Source organism: Ruditapes philippinarum, unplaced genomic scaffold (genome assembly GCF_026571515.1).
Source record: "Ruditapes philippinarum isolate M1 unplaced genomic scaffold, ASM2657151v2 ctg853_1_1_1_1, whole genome shotgun sequence".
In the NCBI taxonomy this organism is placed as follows: Eukaryota; Metazoa; Mollusca; class Bivalvia; order Venerida; family Veneridae; genus Ruditapes; species Ruditapes philippinarum.
In genome coordinates this window covers 207,252-227,562 of record NW_026863406.1, presented here as the reverse complement: position 1 = coordinate 227,562, position 20,311 = coordinate 207,252, and the positions used below count along the sequence as shown (strand labels likewise).

General features: G+C 31.7%; 1 protein-coding gene across 2 annotated transcripts; it reads left to right on the top strand.

The window, feature by feature from the left end:
- The first annotated feature begins 218 nt into the window (after positions 1–218).
- LOC132722041 (LHFPL tetraspan subfamily member 3 protein-like) lies at positions 219–16,534 on the top strand. 2 transcript variants are annotated; one of them, XM_060706438.1, is made up of 3 exons: positions 219–757; positions 12,829–13,068; positions 14,970–16,534. In XM_060706438.1, exons 1-3 carry the CDS (start codon positions 346–348, stop codon positions 15,125–15,127), a joined length of 810 nt encoding a protein of 269 aa, XP_060562421.1. In that variant the 5' UTR covers positions 219–345; the 3' UTR covers positions 15,128–16,534. The 2 variants fall into 2 exon arrangements, with proteins under 2 accessions (XP_060562421.1, XP_060562422.1); XM_060706439.1 differs by lacking the exon at positions 219–757 and adding an exon at positions 11,333–11,884.
- Positions 16,535–20,311: the final 3,777 nt, after the last annotated feature.

Genomic DNA, 20,311 nt, shown 5'->3' with positions numbered 1-20,311 from the left:
TATAAACATATTTTACCATGTTTTTAAGCATGTATAAAAATATTAATATCCCCCAATCACTGGAGCAGAAAACTTAAACCTAGATATGTAAAATACCAGATTTTCAATGGAAAGAAATGAATGGTTCACAATCCAGCAAACAATCAATAGAATAGTGAAATTCATGGGTAGATAAACTGGTCTGTATTTCAGTGGGGTGTGACAATCATTTGGATCTCCTTTGATATAGCTCTACACTTGCTCTTTTCGACTGGGAGGACTAATTTGCTGAGGCTGTACACAATATTAAGCTTGGTGCTTTAAGTTCATTAAGTCAGATATTAGCAATACTTTTAAGTATTAAGAATGACTCTTCAACGCTATGATAGGGAAAGCCTGTTTTTCTTTGCTTATCATTTCAACAAGAATCACAGGGCTATAGCAGTAGCATGGGCTGTCATGTCTATTGTGTTCTGTGTACTAGTTTGCATTGCTTTCTCACAGCCACAGTGGATTGGTGATACCGAGGACAGTCCGGGGTATGGTCATTTTGGAGTATACCAATACTGTGTTCCAGATAACATTGATGCTACCTACACCTGCACCGGATCCTTCACGACTTTCGACACCATACTCAACGATGAATTCAAAGCAACAACAGTATTTATGGGCATATCAGCCTTATTCATGCTGATAGTAGTAGGGGCGCTCGTTATGTTCTTCTGTTTTAAAAAGGGATATGTGTTCGTCATCTGTGGAGCTTTAGAGATTATCACAGGTAAGCTTGATTCAGTTTTTATCACGATCATCCCCAGATTCATCACTGTTCATGCTAATTTTTATGAAAATTTGAAAATGTATTTAACAGTATAATATTGTAAAGTTACCAAAAGAATGCAATTTACACATTATCAATGGCACTTTAAACATTTTCATAAAATCAAACCTGAGAAAAAGGCACTAAGATTTTAGGAAAGGTATAAAGATTCAAAATTCTAGTAAAAATTTACATGTAACACTGTGTAATGTGCGATTAATGACCAAATTTTCAGTATGTATAACTACACTTTTACTGCGTCACTAATGCAGTAAGGGCTATTTTTGCATATTTTGACCTCTTTATAGTGATTTACATAATTTCAGAAATTTTTAATTATCTATAAATTTATACAGATAAGGTATACCTTAAGTATGAAAATAGTACCTGTTGTATTTAAATTCAATAACCCAGGTTAAAAAGAATAAGGTTATTGATTATATGATCAAATACATAATGTATACCAATATGTTAAGATTCAGAACTATCTGATGACTTTCAATTTTCATATTTAACAAAAATTTCAAAATCATGCAAAGATGAAACTAGTCGCATTACTTATGTTAATATAAATAATCAATAAAATACTCGTCTAACATGTCTAAAGCTGCAGATTTTTAGTATTAAACTAAATACTGCAAATTTCACATTGAATACCGTGTCTGTAAATTTATGGATTGAAAAACCATTAAATCTTTAAACGATCAATTTAATGGGCTGTCCTTAAATATCATGAAATCTTAGACTGGAATCCATAGAAGAAATATAGCAGGGTGAGCGTGTATACCATATTTTTATTATTTTCATTTTAATATTTAATATGCAGGCAGAGAATGTTTTGATCAGGTATAGGACATATAAAAAATTATTTACAAATGCATAGTATAAAACAAATAAGGTCCAATTGCTTAGTTATGTTCTACATTATTGCACAATCACACAACTGTGTATTTACATACATGAAGGTACAAAAATACTAATTGTAAGAGAATTGTCCATATATGTGTGCCAGAAAAACAAATATAGATTAAAGGTATTGGCGCACCTATATTAGCTGATTAGAGCCACCCATTTTTGTTTTAACCTTTAACACAAATCTGGAGGCGTGCTGCTTTAATTTTTAAACTTGAAAAAAGTAGATTTACAATATTATACTTGTAAGTGTCCTGTAACAGAATTCTTCACAAAAGGGCTGTCATTATAATTCTATATCAGTATCATGTTGCATACATTTTGCTTATAATTGCAATTTTTCAATGTCAAGTATAGAAAAAGTGGAGCCAATGGATTCTTCTGATAATTAAAGTCTGTGCAATAAAGGACAAAAGTTGAAACATTATTTAAAGAAACTACAAAAAAAAAAATCATTTCGTCAACATTTTGTGGTGTTAAATCCCTAACCAGAAGTTGTGATGCTCCTTGAAATGAGTGGTTCAACGGGAAATAATAATAATTAAATTGTGTACAATATACAAATAATTATTATTTTCAAATGTATGCTGCCAAATTGTACATTAAAGATGAAAGTTAACAATGAAACAAAGTATTGAATGTGAAAAGAATGAACCAGTTGGCAAAATTGTGTATCAAGGAAAGAATTTGTGTATAAGTAAAACATTTGCATGCCAAGGAAAATTTTTTTGTACAAAGTAAAGAATTTGTGCAAAAAAAGAATTTGTGTGTCAAGGAAAGAGTTTGTTTATCAAGTAAAGAATTTGAGTATCAAGAAAAGAATTCTTATCAGTTGGTTTTGTATATGATTAAAAAAGAACAAATCATTAGAAAAGATTGAATTGGTTGGTTTTGTGTATCATTAGAAAAGAACAAATTAGTTGGTTTTGTGTATCATAAGAAAAGAGTGAATTGGTTGGTTTCTTTAGGGATTCTGTATTTATCTATTTTGTGTATCATTAGAAAAGAGTGAATTGGTTGGTTTTGTGTATCATTAGAAAATATTGAATTGGTTTGTTTAGTGTATCATAAGAAAAGATTGAATTGGTGGGTTTTGTGTATATTAAGAAAAGATTGAATCGGTTGGTTTATGTATCATAAGAAAATATTGAATTGGTGGGTTTTGTGTATCATAAGAAAAGATTGAATTGGTTGGTTTTGTGTATCATAAGAAAATATTGAATTGGTTGGTTTTGTGTATCATTAGAAAAGAGTGAATTGGTTGGTTTTGTGTATCATAAGAAAAGAGTGAATTGGTTGGTTTTGTGTATCATAAGAAAAGAGTGAATTGGTTGGTTTTGTGTATCATAAGAAAAGAGTGAATTGGTTGGTTTTGTGTATCATAAGAAAAGAGTGAATTGGTTGGTTTTGTGTATCATTAGAAAAGAGTGAATTGGTTGGTTTTGTGTATCATAAGAAAAGAGTGAATATGTTGGTTTTGTGTATCATAAGAAAAGAGTGAATTGGTGGGTTTTGTGTATCATTAGAAAAGAGTAAATTGGTTGGGTTTGTGTATCATAAGAAAAGAGTGAATTGGTTGGTTTTGTATCATAAGAAAAGAGTGAATTGGTTGGTTTTGTGTATCATTAGAAAAGAGTGAATTGGTTGGTTTTGTGTATCACAAGAAAATATTGAATTGTTTTGTTTTGTGTATCATAAGAAAAGAGTGAATTGGTTGGTTTTGTGTATCATTAGAAAAGATTGAATTGGTTGGTTTTGTGTATCATTGAATTGGTAGGTTTTGTGTATCATTAGAAAAGATTGAAAAGAAAGAACAGTTTTAATTTAATTTGCATACATGTTCTATATTTTGTTTACAGAAAGACAATGTTTCTATACTGATCTGGAGACACTGTTCTCTATTTAAGATATCTGTAAACTTTAGACATCTTGCAATCTTGTAATGGGAGCTATTAAGATGCACTTTACCAAAATTTATTTTCAAGATACATATTGATAATCAAGATATATGCATATTGATATCAAGGTACATGCATATTGATATTAAAGTATGTATATATTGATATCATGGAATATGTATATTAATGTTAAGGTATGTGCATATTGATATTAAAGTATGTATATATTGATATCATGGAATATGTATATTGATGTTAAGGTATGTGCATATTGATATTAAAGTATATGCAAATTGATATTAAAGTATATGCATATTGCTATTAAAGTATATGTATATTGATCTTAGGGTATATTAATCTTTAACCTCTTGGATTTGCTCTGCTTTGAATTTTGATCAGTCTATTCTAAGCTAACTGTATTTCAGTATCAAAATACAAAAATTGAACCACTAACATCCATGCAGCCATAACTGGCTTTATACTGGCAGTATTGTCTAAATCAATGTTAGTTTCCGAAGGTCAAATGATAAAATCAATTACCAAATTGATTTTATGTCCAAAATAATTGTACTTATACTGTTTCATTAAAAATTGAAAATTCAAATAAATGGCTCCAGTCATCTACAAGGAGATGGTCTGTTTCAACACAATTTGTTTTAGAAAAAATATTGTGACAAAATGTTCTAAATGGCGAGAAAAGAGGCAAAGACATGTATTGTAGTTCTTTTCTTCTTTGTTCGTTTTTCCTGGGAAAACTAATGTATAACAACTACTTTCTGCCCACATTTTTATTTTAATGAGTTATCACGACCTTGAAGTAAAACTGACATTGTTCGGAGGATTAGCAACTGTGAAATATTTTACAATAGCTATAATGCAAACATTATAGTCGGCATTCGCCCCCATGCCGCACCCATAATCATTTATATAAATACCAGTAGTTAAAACCAGTTTGATGAAAAGGTGGTCTTGAACATTTATCTTATATCATGCTTCAAATGATTTATTAAATTCTTTTGCTGCATAGGTGCTATTTTCAAAGAATTGTAATACACACTATACAAAGGCATTTTAAAGAATAAATATCCATGCTTACTACATATATAATATAGTGATAAAATTTGAGAGGGAAAATGCAAGACTATGCAAGAATATACGGAATGCCGTTAGGGCCATCGCCTATGAATGTGTTGATCTAAAACGCGATAGTCGATAGTACGATGGTGAAAACGCGAAATCACGAAACTACGATGGTGAAAACGCGAAAGCACGATGATGAAAACGCGATAGTACGATGATGAAAACGCGACAGTACGATACTACGATGATGAAAACGCGATAAACTATCGTGTTTTCACCATCGTACTGTCGCGTTTTCACCATCGTAGTTTCGTGATTTCGCGTTTTCATCATCGTACTGTCGAGTATCGCATTTCAGATCAAACCATTTGAGAAGGATAATGCAAGACTATGCAAGAATATATCATATTCATCCTTTGAAATATAAAATGATTTACTATAAGTGTGAAAATGTAATAATACACTACTAAAATTATTAATTGTTTGGCATTCATTCATCTACGGTGCACTGATTATACCTACTTAGATATCTATCTAAAACTGGTTTTAAGAAGGATTTTATAGACTGTGAAGACAGTCTAAAACTTTTAATACAGTAAAAATATTAATGTTGCATGTAATTAGGTTTCGGCTAAACATTCTGATAATTTGTATGCTTTAATTGCTGTAAATACAAAGTCTTACTACTATGTCATTGGCTTAAATGGTAAAGAGCATTGTTTATTTGAGCCGTGTCACGACAAAACCAACATAGTGTGTTTGCGACCAGCATGGATCCAGACAAGCCTGCGCATCCGCGCAGTCTGATCAGGATCCATGCTGTTCACTATCAGTTTCTCTTCTTGTTATATAGTTGTAAGCGAACAGCATGGATCCTGATCAGACTGAGCGGATGCTCAGGCTGGTCTAGATCTATGCTGGTCGCAAACCCATTATGTTGGTTTTGTCATGACGCGGCTCATTTGTTTGAAAGCTAGTGGTTTCAAGTTTGACTCCCACATTGACACAGAGGCTAAGCTTTTCTTACTTTTCTGTTTATGATTTGATAAGTTCATCAGATTGAAGCTCTTTAAAAATCCCTGCTGTTACACATTTAAATGTTTTGTAAGAATGAATGTCTATCCTTAAAAATGCTTTGAAACAAAAATGATAATCCTTTGGCACCAGTATAAAGCCAGGCAAGTGTGCACTCCATGCAGTCTCTAAACTGTGGTAGCTATTTTTTGTATTTTGGTAATGAAATCCCTCATCTTTTAATGGATTATTCCTTATTCAAAGCAGGCCAGATTCTTTAAAAAAAAATTAACAGGTTTAGTGGTAATAACTTCTGCAGCATACTTCAGATTTAAAATGCTTACTCACTTTAAAATACAATTTGTAAAGGTTTAAAAATTCTGTCCCTTTCAAGAATTATCCCCCTTTAACTTTCATACTGGCACTATATTTAAAAAGTTACCAGAATTATCCCCCATTTTCTTTCATATTGGCATTTATATTTCAAGAATTATCAGAATTATCCCCCATTTATTTTCATATTGGCACTTATATTTCAAGAATAATCTCCCTTAGAATTTCAGTTTTAAAATTTGTCTAGTTTTCATGCATCTAACGTACAGTTCTAGGACTGATGAGCCAAGATATTTGTTCATCTAAGAATGGATGGATGGGTTCCTACTATTTCATTGTGTATGGCATGATATTTTCAGATCACATTGTGAATATCTGATGTTTAATTACTTATTGGGGAGATGCCTTTACCCAAACTTATACTCATTTAAACTGATATTTCAGTGTCTATGGTATAATATTTCCAGTGAAATTTGGACATCACATCGTCATTCCTAATACAAGATTTTTTTTTTACAAAATGGTGAATGCCTTTACTCAAACTTAAACTCATTTAAACTGGTATTTATTTGATATTAAAATATTTCACTTTTTTTAGGTAAGAATTTAAAGCTAACAATGTTTAAGAGGCCTACTTCAATATATGATTACATTGTATACTTCATCATCCATGGTATTGCCAGTCAATGTTTACCTACTAGTTTGGCATCAAATATTTTAAAATAATCTGCCTTTTTAAGTAGCTTTCCGCAATATTATTCAGATTTATAAAGTTTAAGAAAACCTTTATCCTGAGGTTTTTTCTCTCTCAAATATGGGATTTTTAACTTATAAACAGCAAATGAACAAAAAATTTTTTTTCAAACTTAAATGTGTCAGATTTTATGACTGATCCCAAAGCATAATTCCGGATTCCAGATGCAATAGTCACAAGATGTATGTATATTTTCCTGGGAATATTAATTTTCACTCTCCTTAAGTTCATATTCATGGGCTGCATTATATTTATTTAAAGGAGGATACATAGTTATCAATTTGCTGACCCCCTGAAAATTATTTTTCACAGATGTGTGGTTTGTGCATATTAAAGATACAAAAAAAACTAATTCTTAAGATTAGTTAGATCCGAAGATGTTGACAATGTAAAGACATATGACACAAAAAATATACATCGGACACCATGATAAAATCTTTATAGCTAATACTCTCATTCATCATATTATCTTATAAATAAAATATTGAGAAATATGAATGGAATATAAAGCGTATTTTCATTTTCAGTATTTTCATTGAAAAATTTTATTTTTCACTGCAGTGAAACATATTTTCTGTATTTTCACTGGTGTGTTGGCAGACTATTTTCTAAATTCAGCCAATACACAAAATTTTAGGGGAAATCTTTCAAACTGTAATGTCTAAAAGAGAAAATGTACATAATTAACAGAAAATTCAAGTTTTTACTATAAATACAAGACTTATTTTCATCTTGTGGTTTGAAAATTATGACATACTTATTTTCATTATTATCACTCAAAGAAAATAAATCCAGTATTTATAGAAAAAAGTCATGCCGGCCTATCCAAACTAAAATTTGCTGAAATTAGTACTGTATACTTGATAAATTACAAACATTTTCCAGAAACAAGCAAAATGATTTTTAACTTTATGATATCAAGTGATAAACATTTGCCTTACTTAATTAATTTTTTTGGAGTGACCAGCAAATTAAGGGTTCTGCATGTAGCGGTCCTCATTTACTCCTTTCTCAAACTATATACAGAATGTTAGGTTTGTTGAATGATATACTTCAAGTAGGTAAATGATTTTAGGCTCGGTGGCAGCATGATTTAACCAGGAGAGTTCATAAATAAAAAGACTAAATCTCACTGAATCTTCAGTTTTCAGAAATTACTAGTAGTATTTGTCAATCAAACAAACTCTGTAGATTTATTCAATTGTTGTAAAAGAAACTCAATCTCTAAAATCACTAAAACCTCTTTTGAAGGATTTGCCAGTGTTGGTTATGGGTAGGCGATATTCAGGTTATGGGTAGGTGGCATTATATACATCTTACTGCTAATTACTTTACTTTCACAAATACAGGAGCTTGAAATTCTATCAGTAAACAATGATCATATATCAGAATATATTCATATACTGTGTGTTAATATACATCATGAAATTAGGGCAAATTATATTGTTAAAATTTTGAGCCTCTGTGCCCACACTAACACATCAATCAAACTACTGGTGTAGATCTACTTGATAAACTAGATACAACATTTTAACTACTGAAGCATCAAATCATGAATGTCGGATATTTTCTCCCACTTCGACATTACTTTTTATATGTCTCAACCTGACCCTGAATGGATTACTTGAAAGTATCATAATTGACACTTAAAATTACAAGTAGAATGTTGTGCCCTTGATCCAAGTTGCTCCAAAAGTAATACCAGGCTATATATCCCTTTAAGAGTAATTACGTTAAATCTTATATTGTATTTTTATAAAAAGTTATTAACAGCAAACCTACATTTTTTTCCCATAATCTTGATTCTTTAAAATAGTTGTAACATAGGTAACATAAAATGTCTTTGCTACTTTAACACATATGAATATCGTACATTAACAGAATAAAACATTCCAGAAAAATGAATAATCTCGTTATTTTTAAATAAGTTTTAACAGTTTATACTTATGATTTTGTGCATGCCCAATTCTTTCTTAAGGGAAAATACAAACATAACAAAATTCAAACGATAATTAGGCTGCCCATCCAAAGGTATATATATATTGAGTGTACAGGTGAAAGTCAATTTCTATTTTATCATAATTCCTTCCCAATGAAATTTTTTGAAAGCTGCGGTTACCATCAGAATTTATCTGTAATGTCAATTTATAAAAAGAGTGGAGCAGTCTTTTTATATTTTAGACATATTTATATATCTTAATGTGATCATTTTCCAGTTTATCAACTTTTAGTCAATCACCATTATAACAGTCAATTTTTGAGAAAATATACTCAATTCATTGAGCTCAACTTGATCATGAAAAAAAAAATGAGAATCATGCCAATTTAACAGTGCTTTACATTTTAACCTGCAGGATTTGCCCTGCTTTTAATTTGAAATGGTTCATTTAAGATTTTAAGGGATTTCAATTTTAAAAAAAACAAAAATTTGGCCATTATCAGTACTATCAGCCAGGTCAACTCTTTACTGATGGCATAGGCTATAATGATGGTTCCAACAGGTCATGGACTGAGGTCACTTAGTACAGATTCTTTTTGACAGAACTCTTTTACATATTTGACATCACTTCCTATATTATGATTTATTCGCCCTAATTATATTCATCAATGACCAAATAAAGGCAAATTCTTCCTTTAATATTATTCTTTTATATTATAATCTTTTACTGTTTGTCTTACATGATGAAAACCTTTAAATAAGGTCTTTCAAAGACTTTTTCTAATTTAGAAATATGAGGTTTAAGAATGATAGAATGGTTATGTGTTCATTTGGTGAGATGACTTAAATGGTCAAAAAACTTCTCATATAATAACTAAACATCTGATGTGACATTTCATTAGCAATATATTGATATGATTAAAGATTTAATCATTTGACATTATAGCTAGTTCATGTATATTGCTCTACATTTTTAAATATATCATTTTTAATTGAATTGTATATCATTTGTATGTGAATAGCTTTATATTAATATTTTTGAGATCTCGAGTATATTTTAAGTTCACTACAGTATTCCGTGGAAATGGCTCTTTGGAGAGAAAACTATACTATAACAGTATAAGGTCATAAAACAGACTCATTTGTACTCTCATTTCCCTCCTATACTAATAAGCCGACTGTCAATTAGTCCTACTGAGTAGGACCCTTTAACAACTTAAAAAAATACAAAAAAACACTAAAGGTCAAGGTCACACTTGAAGGTCAAATCTCAGACAATTTTCTGTCTGCTCTATGATTTCTATAATACTCATTGAAGGATTTTCTTTGAACTTGGCTCAAATGTTCACCTCTATAGATGTAACCCGTGCTGCTCTAAAACATGGATTATAAATGCACAATTTATTGAATGTCATTCCCATGGCAGTAGATTTTAAATAATTGTCATGATCAAAAATAGAAAAAAACTGGATCCTGCAATAAATTTAATAATTATGCAAAATAGTTTCAATAGGAACTTTATATATTATTGCTGTGTACAAAAAAAAGAGTAGAAAATAATCAAAATATGCATTCTATTTTCCCATCAAATGCAGGTATAATGATGATATGCATTTTAAAAGGCATTGAATTTATCAGTAGGATCATGATGGCTTTTATTAACTCAAGTCGTGGGATTGTCATCCCTAATTTTGGCATAAAATCTAAAACATCTATACTGTACATTGTGTACAGCTCAATATAAAATTAATACTATAATTTTAATTTTTGTCTATCCAAAGAATAGGGATTATTGTACTCACCCATGTGCCAGCGTTGCACTTTGATTAAGATTTTGCTTCTAAGTCGGTATCTTCAAAACTATTTAAGGGAATGGGTTGAAACTTCACACAGTTGAGAAAATAATAGGAGGTCATTGTCAAAGGACCACAATTCTAACATGGATTTTGACATAATAATGGCGCTTTTTGAAATTAGAAAATTCTACTTGTTTTACTGTCAAACTCCAAGAACAGTCAAGCACGCTGTCCTGTCAGCTCTTGTATCTTGATGCATTGCATTTGGTTCACCGCTGTCATCGCAATAGTTTGAAAGAAAATATGAAGATTTTGTAATAACTTTTCATAAATTGATATACGACAGTATAATTTTTTAAATATAGGGTAATAACACCACGTTGAAATGGCTACCCAATTTACGATGATAACTAATTTAAATATTGCATAGCGCGTTGTATCCGAGATCGGAGTTCATCTATATAAGTGAATGTTCCAAAAATACTGGCGATAAAAAGAGTGGCAAGTTCTGTTAGTACCAGTAGTTGATTACTCTCTAATCTATATAAGAAACGTGGTTAAATTTTTTAAAAGTTCTCGTTTTGGCGGTTTTAACTTCGAACGTCGTTTTGGCGGTTAGTAGCGCAAAAGTTAATTCCCTTTACCTACAATTGTCACTTCGCTGCATGGAAAATCCGTAGTTATTTTTAAATCACCTTCGTCTATTTTTACCATATAGTTACCTGTTGATTGCATGAGTGAACACGATATCGTGAAACTTGTTCTACCAGTTTTTCGCCGCTATTGACTAAATCCTATGTTATTAATAGATTTGTACTTCAAGCATAACAGTGATCCATACATGAACTAGAAGTTGTGTGTTGGCCTCACCCTTGTGTAAATAAGGGACATTTTTACTCCCCTAACAAGTTTAAAGTTGGATCTAACTAAATAAAGGGGACACGGGAATAACAATGGAGCAACAGTATAATCCGGACACGGCAAGAATTTACCATTTTCGTTACATGCGGGAGTACAGAGCTGTCTGTGTTCTTTGGGCAGTGTTGACAATTATTTGGGCAACTTTTAATGTTGTTGTTTTCGTACAGCCTCAGTGGATTGGTGATACCCCAGAAAGTCCTGGATATGGACATCATGGAGTTTACAAAAGTTGTTACCCGAACAATATAGAATTACGTTACGATTGCGATGGAAGTTTCACAGATTTCGACTCTCTTATAAATGACGCTTACAGAGCAACGACATTTTTTGTTGGTGTCTCGGCGTTGCTGATGTTGATATCTGTTGCTGCTTTATTGTTGTTCTTTTGTTTTAAGAAAACTGCAGTTTTCATGCTAGTTGGAATTTTTGAGATAATATCTGGTGAGTGTACATGGGCTTGTCTTTTGATATTTCATTGAATGTGCACAGTCTGATACGATGTGTTATCATATGACTGAAAGTAATCCATTTATTATATTGTTCAAGTCAATAAGAATTTCAACAATATCATACAAAAGAAACTGATTGCTTTTCACAGTTTGATGTCATTGACAAAATTTAAGTAAGTGATGTGTGGAATGAGTAAGAAGGAAGGGTGTATCAATGATTTTTTTTCATGGTTGTATTTTTTTTTTGGGCATACCCATAATTACATATGTAAAACTGTGTTAAATTTAGGTAAAAGAAGTTATTGCATTGAAATGAAAGCTGCAAAACTCCAGGAGGTAGGTTCAAACCCGGTTGTTCTGTAAGCAAGAATCTTTACACTTGTTGCTTAGTACTGGTGGGTTAGTGTTTCAATAAGCTTATAGTTTTCAACATACCGGTAATCATGCAAACTAAAATAAGTTGGTAATAACTAAGTATTCGAAATAATTTGTCAAATGTAAAAACTTAATTTTAAATGGCACTCACTATATACACTTAAAATTACCTTATATATAATATACCTGAACATGTAAATGTTAATAACAGGGTAGAAATATTGTGATACAAACAGTAATTGTGAACATGTTCTTAGTTATCTAGAGGATGTCAATATGAATACCATATACCTTTAGTTCCAGCTCTATTTCTAATGTGCAACAGTGAAAAATATTTTTATATTTTAATCTTGCCCCATCTTCCTCCCATAACCCCCAACTAAGGAACTGGCTAAACTAGCTTTAGAATTGGTATGTGTCTGAGTGGAATGGTTTTAACAAATTACCTTAAAAATATAGGTACAAGTTTTTCAGTATCTGTGCCTTTTTCAATATAAACTACCAAAGGTTATTCTATTTCTATTGTACATGTTTTTGAATGTATCATCTATCTATTTTCAGCAATCTTTATGTTCCTTGCCTGTGTGATATACCCCAGTGGTTGGGAAAATAACCAACTTCAGACGATATGTGGTGAGAGCTCCGGAAAGTACCGTATGGGCGACTGTAACATTCGCTGGGCTTATATCTTGGCCATCCTTGGCATTTTCGATGCTGCAATCCTTGCAATATTAGCTTTCTTCCTGGCCTCAAAACGAGCAAAGATTGAGATGTACACTTCATCTGGTGCCGTGACAAAGTGTAAGTATTTACTATATATCAATAAGTTTAATTTTTCCATTATTATACCAAAGTTAGAGTTACTGAATGGCAAGGGGAGATACTCTAACATCTGTCGGCATTGTCTGTTGTAACATCATTATGCGTAAGAGTGGTCTTCTCTTGTACCTGTTAAATTCATTTCAAATTTGTTGTGAAGCATCCCTACAACATGCTTTCCATTTGGCCCCAAAACGGGTCAACTAAAAGGGACCTTTTTAACTGCTGCTACACTAAATATCTAAAATGGACTTCTCCGCCTATGGACAACGCAGTTCATTATTTCTAGGGAACATTTAAAAATAAGTACTGATTGAATAACGGCCAATGCAGACCATGATCGGACAGTACAGATGTGTCGGCTCATTGTGTTTGTGCTGGTCACATGGGTAAATTCAGTTGCCACCAGCTGGCTAAGAGTTAACACCTCTATCTCATTACTCAATGGTTAGATCATCATTTTCTTAGAAAGTCCCTTGTTTAAAAATATGGTTAACCATTCAAAGGTTATTTAATTTAAATTAAATCTTTAGACAATTTCTCATGAATGTGTTTAAGATAGATTATTATTTAACTTGGTCTGTTAGGCATCCTTAGGTATTAGGGTTAAGTTTGTGCAGATAAATTGCGAGTCTCCCAGAAAGGCCAGAATATCTAAAAGTAAAAAAGGATTATAGACCTTGATTTTAGTTTTCTCATCATACAGTCCTTGTGAAAAATTATAAATGAATTTGCCAAGAACTCAATTAGGGACCTTTGGAGCTTATTGACAAAAAATTTGAATACCTTTAATCTTGTCAACTAATTTATGATGAGCCTCATGTTTCTTCCAAGCTTTGATATGAAAACAGGTTCGGCAGAAGCTATGTTGCCAATTGAATTCATAGTTAGCAAAACAAACTGATGACAAACTCATTCATTGGCCAAGTTGGTATCTTTCCAAAATTTGGAAATCTTTGATTTTTAATTCCTTTTTAAAATTGACATTGGTCCCTATTATAGCAAGTAAGGATTGGGCAGGTTTTTCCCTTATCTATTGTCATGTAATTAGTTATGAAGATGATTGGCGTGTAATATGGTCCAGTAGAAACAGCTGACAACTTATATAACCATTGCCATGAGATGTGGATTATATATATTGGGTTATATATAAATCATAAATAACTATTTGTACATGGCTATATAACCTGTCAAAAATCTTTACATTGAATTTTTATGGCAGAAAATACTGCATAAATTGAAAGCAACTATGATTATATATACATGTATGTTATGAAAAAATTAAGATATTATCCAACAATCTGCTAAATTACAAACATTCACATTCTTGGATGTCCCTTTCGTAAATTTAGGGTCACATGGGCTTAAAAATTAATAAGTTAGTTAGTTTTAGAAATTGTCAGATTGTTTACTAATAAAAACTTCCTCAGGGCAAAAATAGCTTAAAAGAACAGCTAAATGTTCGGAACCTAGAGGTTCTTCAATTTAGCATGACTATTGGAAGATTATGGAGAGCAATTGTGCTCACCCTGGCATCAGCTTCATCGGCACACTTTGGTTAAGTTTTTTTGTGCAAGCTGGTATCTCCAAAACAACTGAAGAGAATGGGTTGAAATTTCACACACTTGTTCTGTGGTTATGTAACATGATGAGCACATGTTCCAAAACTCTGAGTTAACCTTTTTACAAAGGTATGCCCCTTTTCTTCCTGTCCAGCGCTGAGAATAGCCGAAAGCACTGTCTTGCAGACAGGACAGCTCTTGTTAATTATGTTAAGTCAGCATCAAAGAGCTGTATCTACTTGTGTCAACAATATTCTTGTTGTTTTTCTTGTAGATTATATTTATGTAGTTATATTGAATTTTATTTCACTTTAATTACAGCGGAGTTGAATGGATTTGGTGCTGAAACAATGTCGAAGAGGTCCTTGGCTATACAGCCAACTGTCGTTGCTGTTCCATCAGTCCAACATGAAGGTCGTGAAAGCTACTCAGAGTACTCCCAGGTTCAGAAAAGAGCTGGCAGCGGCTTCAACCTTTAAACACTTACAAGATCGCTCGTGAAAAGAATTGATATTTTTAAACTAAAAAAAAAGGACACTATAAAACCCTTTACATCGAGTAGATATTATTATTTTTTTAGTTAAATGTAGATACTAAATCTCTCTAAGTTGTATAGCTTTTTCAATATGTTCAAGTTGACTGTTACCATGTTAACATTCTGTTTTTGATACTTTGATCTTGCTCTATTAAAATTTTCTTCCATTTTAAAGTACAAAACGTTTGTTTTTAGAAACAGTATTTCTTCGCTATAAACTTTAGGTCACAAGAAATGTTGAATAATCAAAATACATTAATGAAATGGATGCATGTATGTAAAAGTTACTTTGACCTGAAATAAGATAATAATAGATTTAATTTCCAGTATATGCGAAAACTAATTGTTAAAATCGAAACTTTGTTTAGAATTTTGTATAATTTGTGCATTTTCTATAATCTTGTATCTATAAATCATATGTTAAAGGATGAAAGTGATATGGTCACAGTGTCAAACAGTAAAAATATAGATGAACAGTAATCTATGCAGAAAATTATCATAAATGTTAAAGAATGTTAAAGAACAATGTTTGTGCAGTATTTGAGTGATCATTGAGCTTTGAAAATTTCTTTATAACATATGCCCCAGGGTTGAAGGCCCATGGTCGTAGGCCACAGGGTCAGAGGCTATAAAGAAATGTTGTAATGATAGATTTATAAGAGAAAATCATTGCTATGTTAATAGTGCTATATTTTACGTACTCGTTCTTTTTTGCATTTTTTTTTTCTTCAATCAGCATACATCAAACATTTGTCGCAATGAAATTTATGCTCCATACAAAGAAAAACATAAAAATTGTAGAAGTAGGAAGATGGTAAAGTAAAAGCCGAGATAAAAATTCACATAAATACAGGTCATAGAATTGTTTTCTACGTTTGTAAATAATCATAAAACAAAGATTTATACAGGCATTATTATATATACATGCTTTTTGTATATAGTCAACCATTTTGTACAAAAAAAAAATCAGGCCATTCTTCTATAAAACAGTCTCAACTTTCTAAGGTTTTCTGGTATGTTTTATTTTTATGTAAATACCAATATTATATGATTTTGGAAGTAATCTAAAAAGTGTCTTATTATGCTAACTTTAACATAAATAAAGAAGTTTTTTTCCTACTGCATTTTATAATGATAATCTTTTATCAAGTAGGTTCTGTTCTATTAGCTACTTCTCTTTTAAGAAGAAAAAAAATCCATTTTAAGATACAGGATATAGTCACATACATGTATGTTTGACAGATAATTTATTAAGCATTTTATTTTTGGACATTCCTGCCATCTTGATGTAATAACTTACATGTAAGTTTAGTGAATTTGTTTCATTTAATAAAACTATTTAGGCCTTAAATGTGTTGTTGTTATAGTCATAGTGGTATAACTTTCTCCCAGTGAAATGCAGATGGTCATTGGCACTGTTATTCATTATTTGAGCTGTGTCACGACAAAACCAACATAATGCGTTTGCGACCAGCATGGATCCAGACCAGCCTGCGCATCCGCGCAGTCTGATCAGGATCCATGCTGTTCGCTTACAAACCCTATTTCAAGTAGAGAAACTGATAGCGATCCTGATCTGACTGCGCGGATGCGCAGGCTGGTCTGGATCCATGCTGGTCGCAAACGCATAACGTTGGTTTTGTCGTGACGCGGCTTATTTCATTAATCGGTTCCAAGTAAAATCTTGAAACCTGATGCAAGTACTTGAAATAATTGAAGATAAATATTAATCAACTTTATGTTTCATAGTTCAACACCATTTTTCCTAAGAATCCTATTTATATTGTTGCATATCGAGCACATTTATAGTTGTTTGCCGAACCTCTGCAACTGTATGTTCAAGTTTATTCCAGCTGACAAATATATTAAAACTTAGGTAAGGTGAAAAATCTGGGTCACTGGGGTCATGGTCACTGGGGTCATACACTTGTCCATGGCTTTATTTACAGATTTTGCTTTGAAAAAAAAACTTACCAAATGTGCAGGTTAGGGAGCATCTATTCTTATTTCTAAGAGAGCATTTAGTGGACCTTAAGGGATCTTCTTTGATTTTATCTTCATTTATTTGATGTGTCTGCATTTCTGAACCTCTAATTGCAGAATGTTGAAAGTTTTACTGAAACATTTATTGTAAAAACATACAAGCATTAATAGTAGAGCAGTCTGTATACAAACATTTAAGCGCCTAGCACCTGTGATGAGGACTGACACCATTTTTCAGTAAGATAGGTGATACATTAACATTCTTGAATACATTTTGTATACTACATGTATATCCTGTTGTATAGAAATATACAAAACATCATGCATTGTATATTTAAGGTAGAAGAGAATTCTTGCAACATCAAATTCAACACCTGAACACAATCATCAATATTGGTAACATTAATATTGTGTTATTTAAACAAGAGCGATCAGTGAACACGTGTCACCTTAAGATAGCCAACTGCATGTTGCAACTACTGTGCAGCAGGAGACACAAAAATCATTAACGAGCCAAAACACATTTGTTATTCAAGGGCCATGACTTGACCATAATGTACTTGAGCTACCAATCATTGCAATCAATACAGTAAAGTTTCATTGAAATTGCATTAGTGGTATAAAAGTAGTCCGGACAAACTTCTGAAATAAAAATCATTAGAGGGCCATAAACTCTTGACCAGAAAATGCTGGTGGTATGCACAACTAGACTTGGTACTGGTTATTCCTATAAATTTTGGATGAAATTGCACAAATAATTTTTGTGGAGAAGTCCGGACATGTTTTGTGATGCACAGACAGATGGACAGACAGACAATGGTGAAGTGATCCCTGTATGTCGCCACTACTCTATAAAGGAAATACAAAAAATCAAATTTTTTACATTTTTCAGACGTGCACACAATAATAACCTGGGCAACATCAAGTGCATCAAAGTAATATATAACATTTCAACATGCCTACATGGATCAAGGCTTACAATAATGAGATAATTGCATGTTACTTTAATAAGCACACAATAACATCTACTGTAAATTGTACTGAGATTATTTGAATAAATGTCTGAAACTTTTGATTGAAAACTGGTCATATACAAACTGAAGATATGATGCAAAATCTTCAGTTCTGAATATTCATCTACAGAAGGTAATATGCATCATACAGATATATGGATGTCATTATGAACTATCACACTCTAGTATTGTTTATATTTTCAAAACTATAGCACCCACTAAACTTTATCAAATTTTCAAAATTGCTATATTCCTTGAACACTGGTTGGTGCAAACTATGTTACTTTTAAGATATGTGTATAAATGTTCCCCATTGTATACTCTGTTCAAATAGGTAGGTACTACTTATACTCATCTTTGGTTACCCACTGCATATATCCCGTACATACTACCCACAGCATATATTCCTTACATATATGAGCCGCGTCACAACTAAACCAACATAGTGTGTTTGGCACTGTTTGCGACCGGTCTGCGCAGTCTGATCAGGATCCATGCTGTTCGCTTACCAACTCTATTACAATTAGAGAAACTGATAGCGAACAGCTGTATCTTGATCAGACTGCGCGGATGCGCAGGCTGGTCTGGATCCATGCTGGTCGCAAACGCACTATGTTGGTTTTGTCGTGACGCGGCTCATATATACTGTGGGTAACCGACTGATACAGTGGCTACACGTTTTGTTTGGATTTTTAAATCATACAAACACTGTATAGGTCATACAGAAATTTTTCAACTTTACTTGTTGAGAAAGACCAAAGTAGAACACCAAAGTTCAGAAAAACTGATTTAGCTTCAATCTTGTCCCATTGAATATAACACCACTGAACAGAAACACATTTTGTTGATAGAAAATGGTCTAATAATCATAAATGGTAACTTTCTAAATTTACAAAAAAGACAAAATTTTATCTACTTTTAGGAAAAGTTTTATTATCTATTCCATCAAGTGCATGCTTCAAAATGTATACATGTAGTTAAACTGTCAACTGAAAATGAGGTCATACCATGTGAATTCTTTAAAAAAAAGAACATCGAAGAATAGTTTACAATTTTGGTACATATTTTTTTTCAAAAAGTATTCCAGGTGAAAAAATATCTGGTGATATACAGCACTGCCTAATTCAGATAACGAAAAAACACGTAACCTGTTGAATTTCTTCAATGGACTTGTCCAGCTTCCATTTTTGGAACAGTCCATTTTCAAACTGGATGTGCAGGCTACCCAGGGCTATATTCTAGTGGAATCAGCCAATTACTGCTGGTTTTAGCAAGGTAAGAGTTAATAAATCATGTTAATAATTTCTTATTACATGTACAATGATCCAAACTGAATGAACACAGTGGGCGATAAAAATATAAGAATTTCCCAACAACTCTTCTTTGCTACAGTAGATCACAACCAAGTAGGAAATTTATAATTAAATAATATAATAATTACTGTGTGTTTTTTTTTGTATCATTTTATAAGTAGGATATAAATATATCTAAATGACATGCCCGTTAATAAACTTATAACTAAATGAAGATTCAAGGACTTCTATACAGGATGTATACAAGATTTATATGAAAAGTGCTGAGGATATTAACATACAAAATCCATAAAATATCAACAATTCTTTATATCTGTTCTAATTAATGTGTTTTGAATTTCATCAGTGTGAAAATTTTAATTTCGAATACAATTTTAACAGTAGCAAAATACAGTCGTTTAAAATGTACAGAAAAAATATCTTTAAATTTAAAATAATATGGCAAAAACTCTGAAATTTTTACATCCAATACACTAAAAATTTACAAAATTTAACTAAAAAAATATCAAATTTTGTTAAAGGATAAAAATATCCCAAAGGGTACTTTAAACTTTTTTTATAAATGATAAATACGGATTTAGACAAAACAATATTGTAATATTTTTACATTAAACAAAGGTTAATAAACACAGCTAAGCAGGAACATGTTCAGTGTATTATCTTAGGCAACTAATACTGATCATCTACTGAAACAAAAGGAAAAGTGCCTTGACTTAACTATGAATGGATAAACTTTCATTGAAGGAAAATGCAAACAATAGACAAACAGGAACAAAGGTTGGTCAGCCAAATGACCCTTTAAAAGTAAGTTAGGCTCCA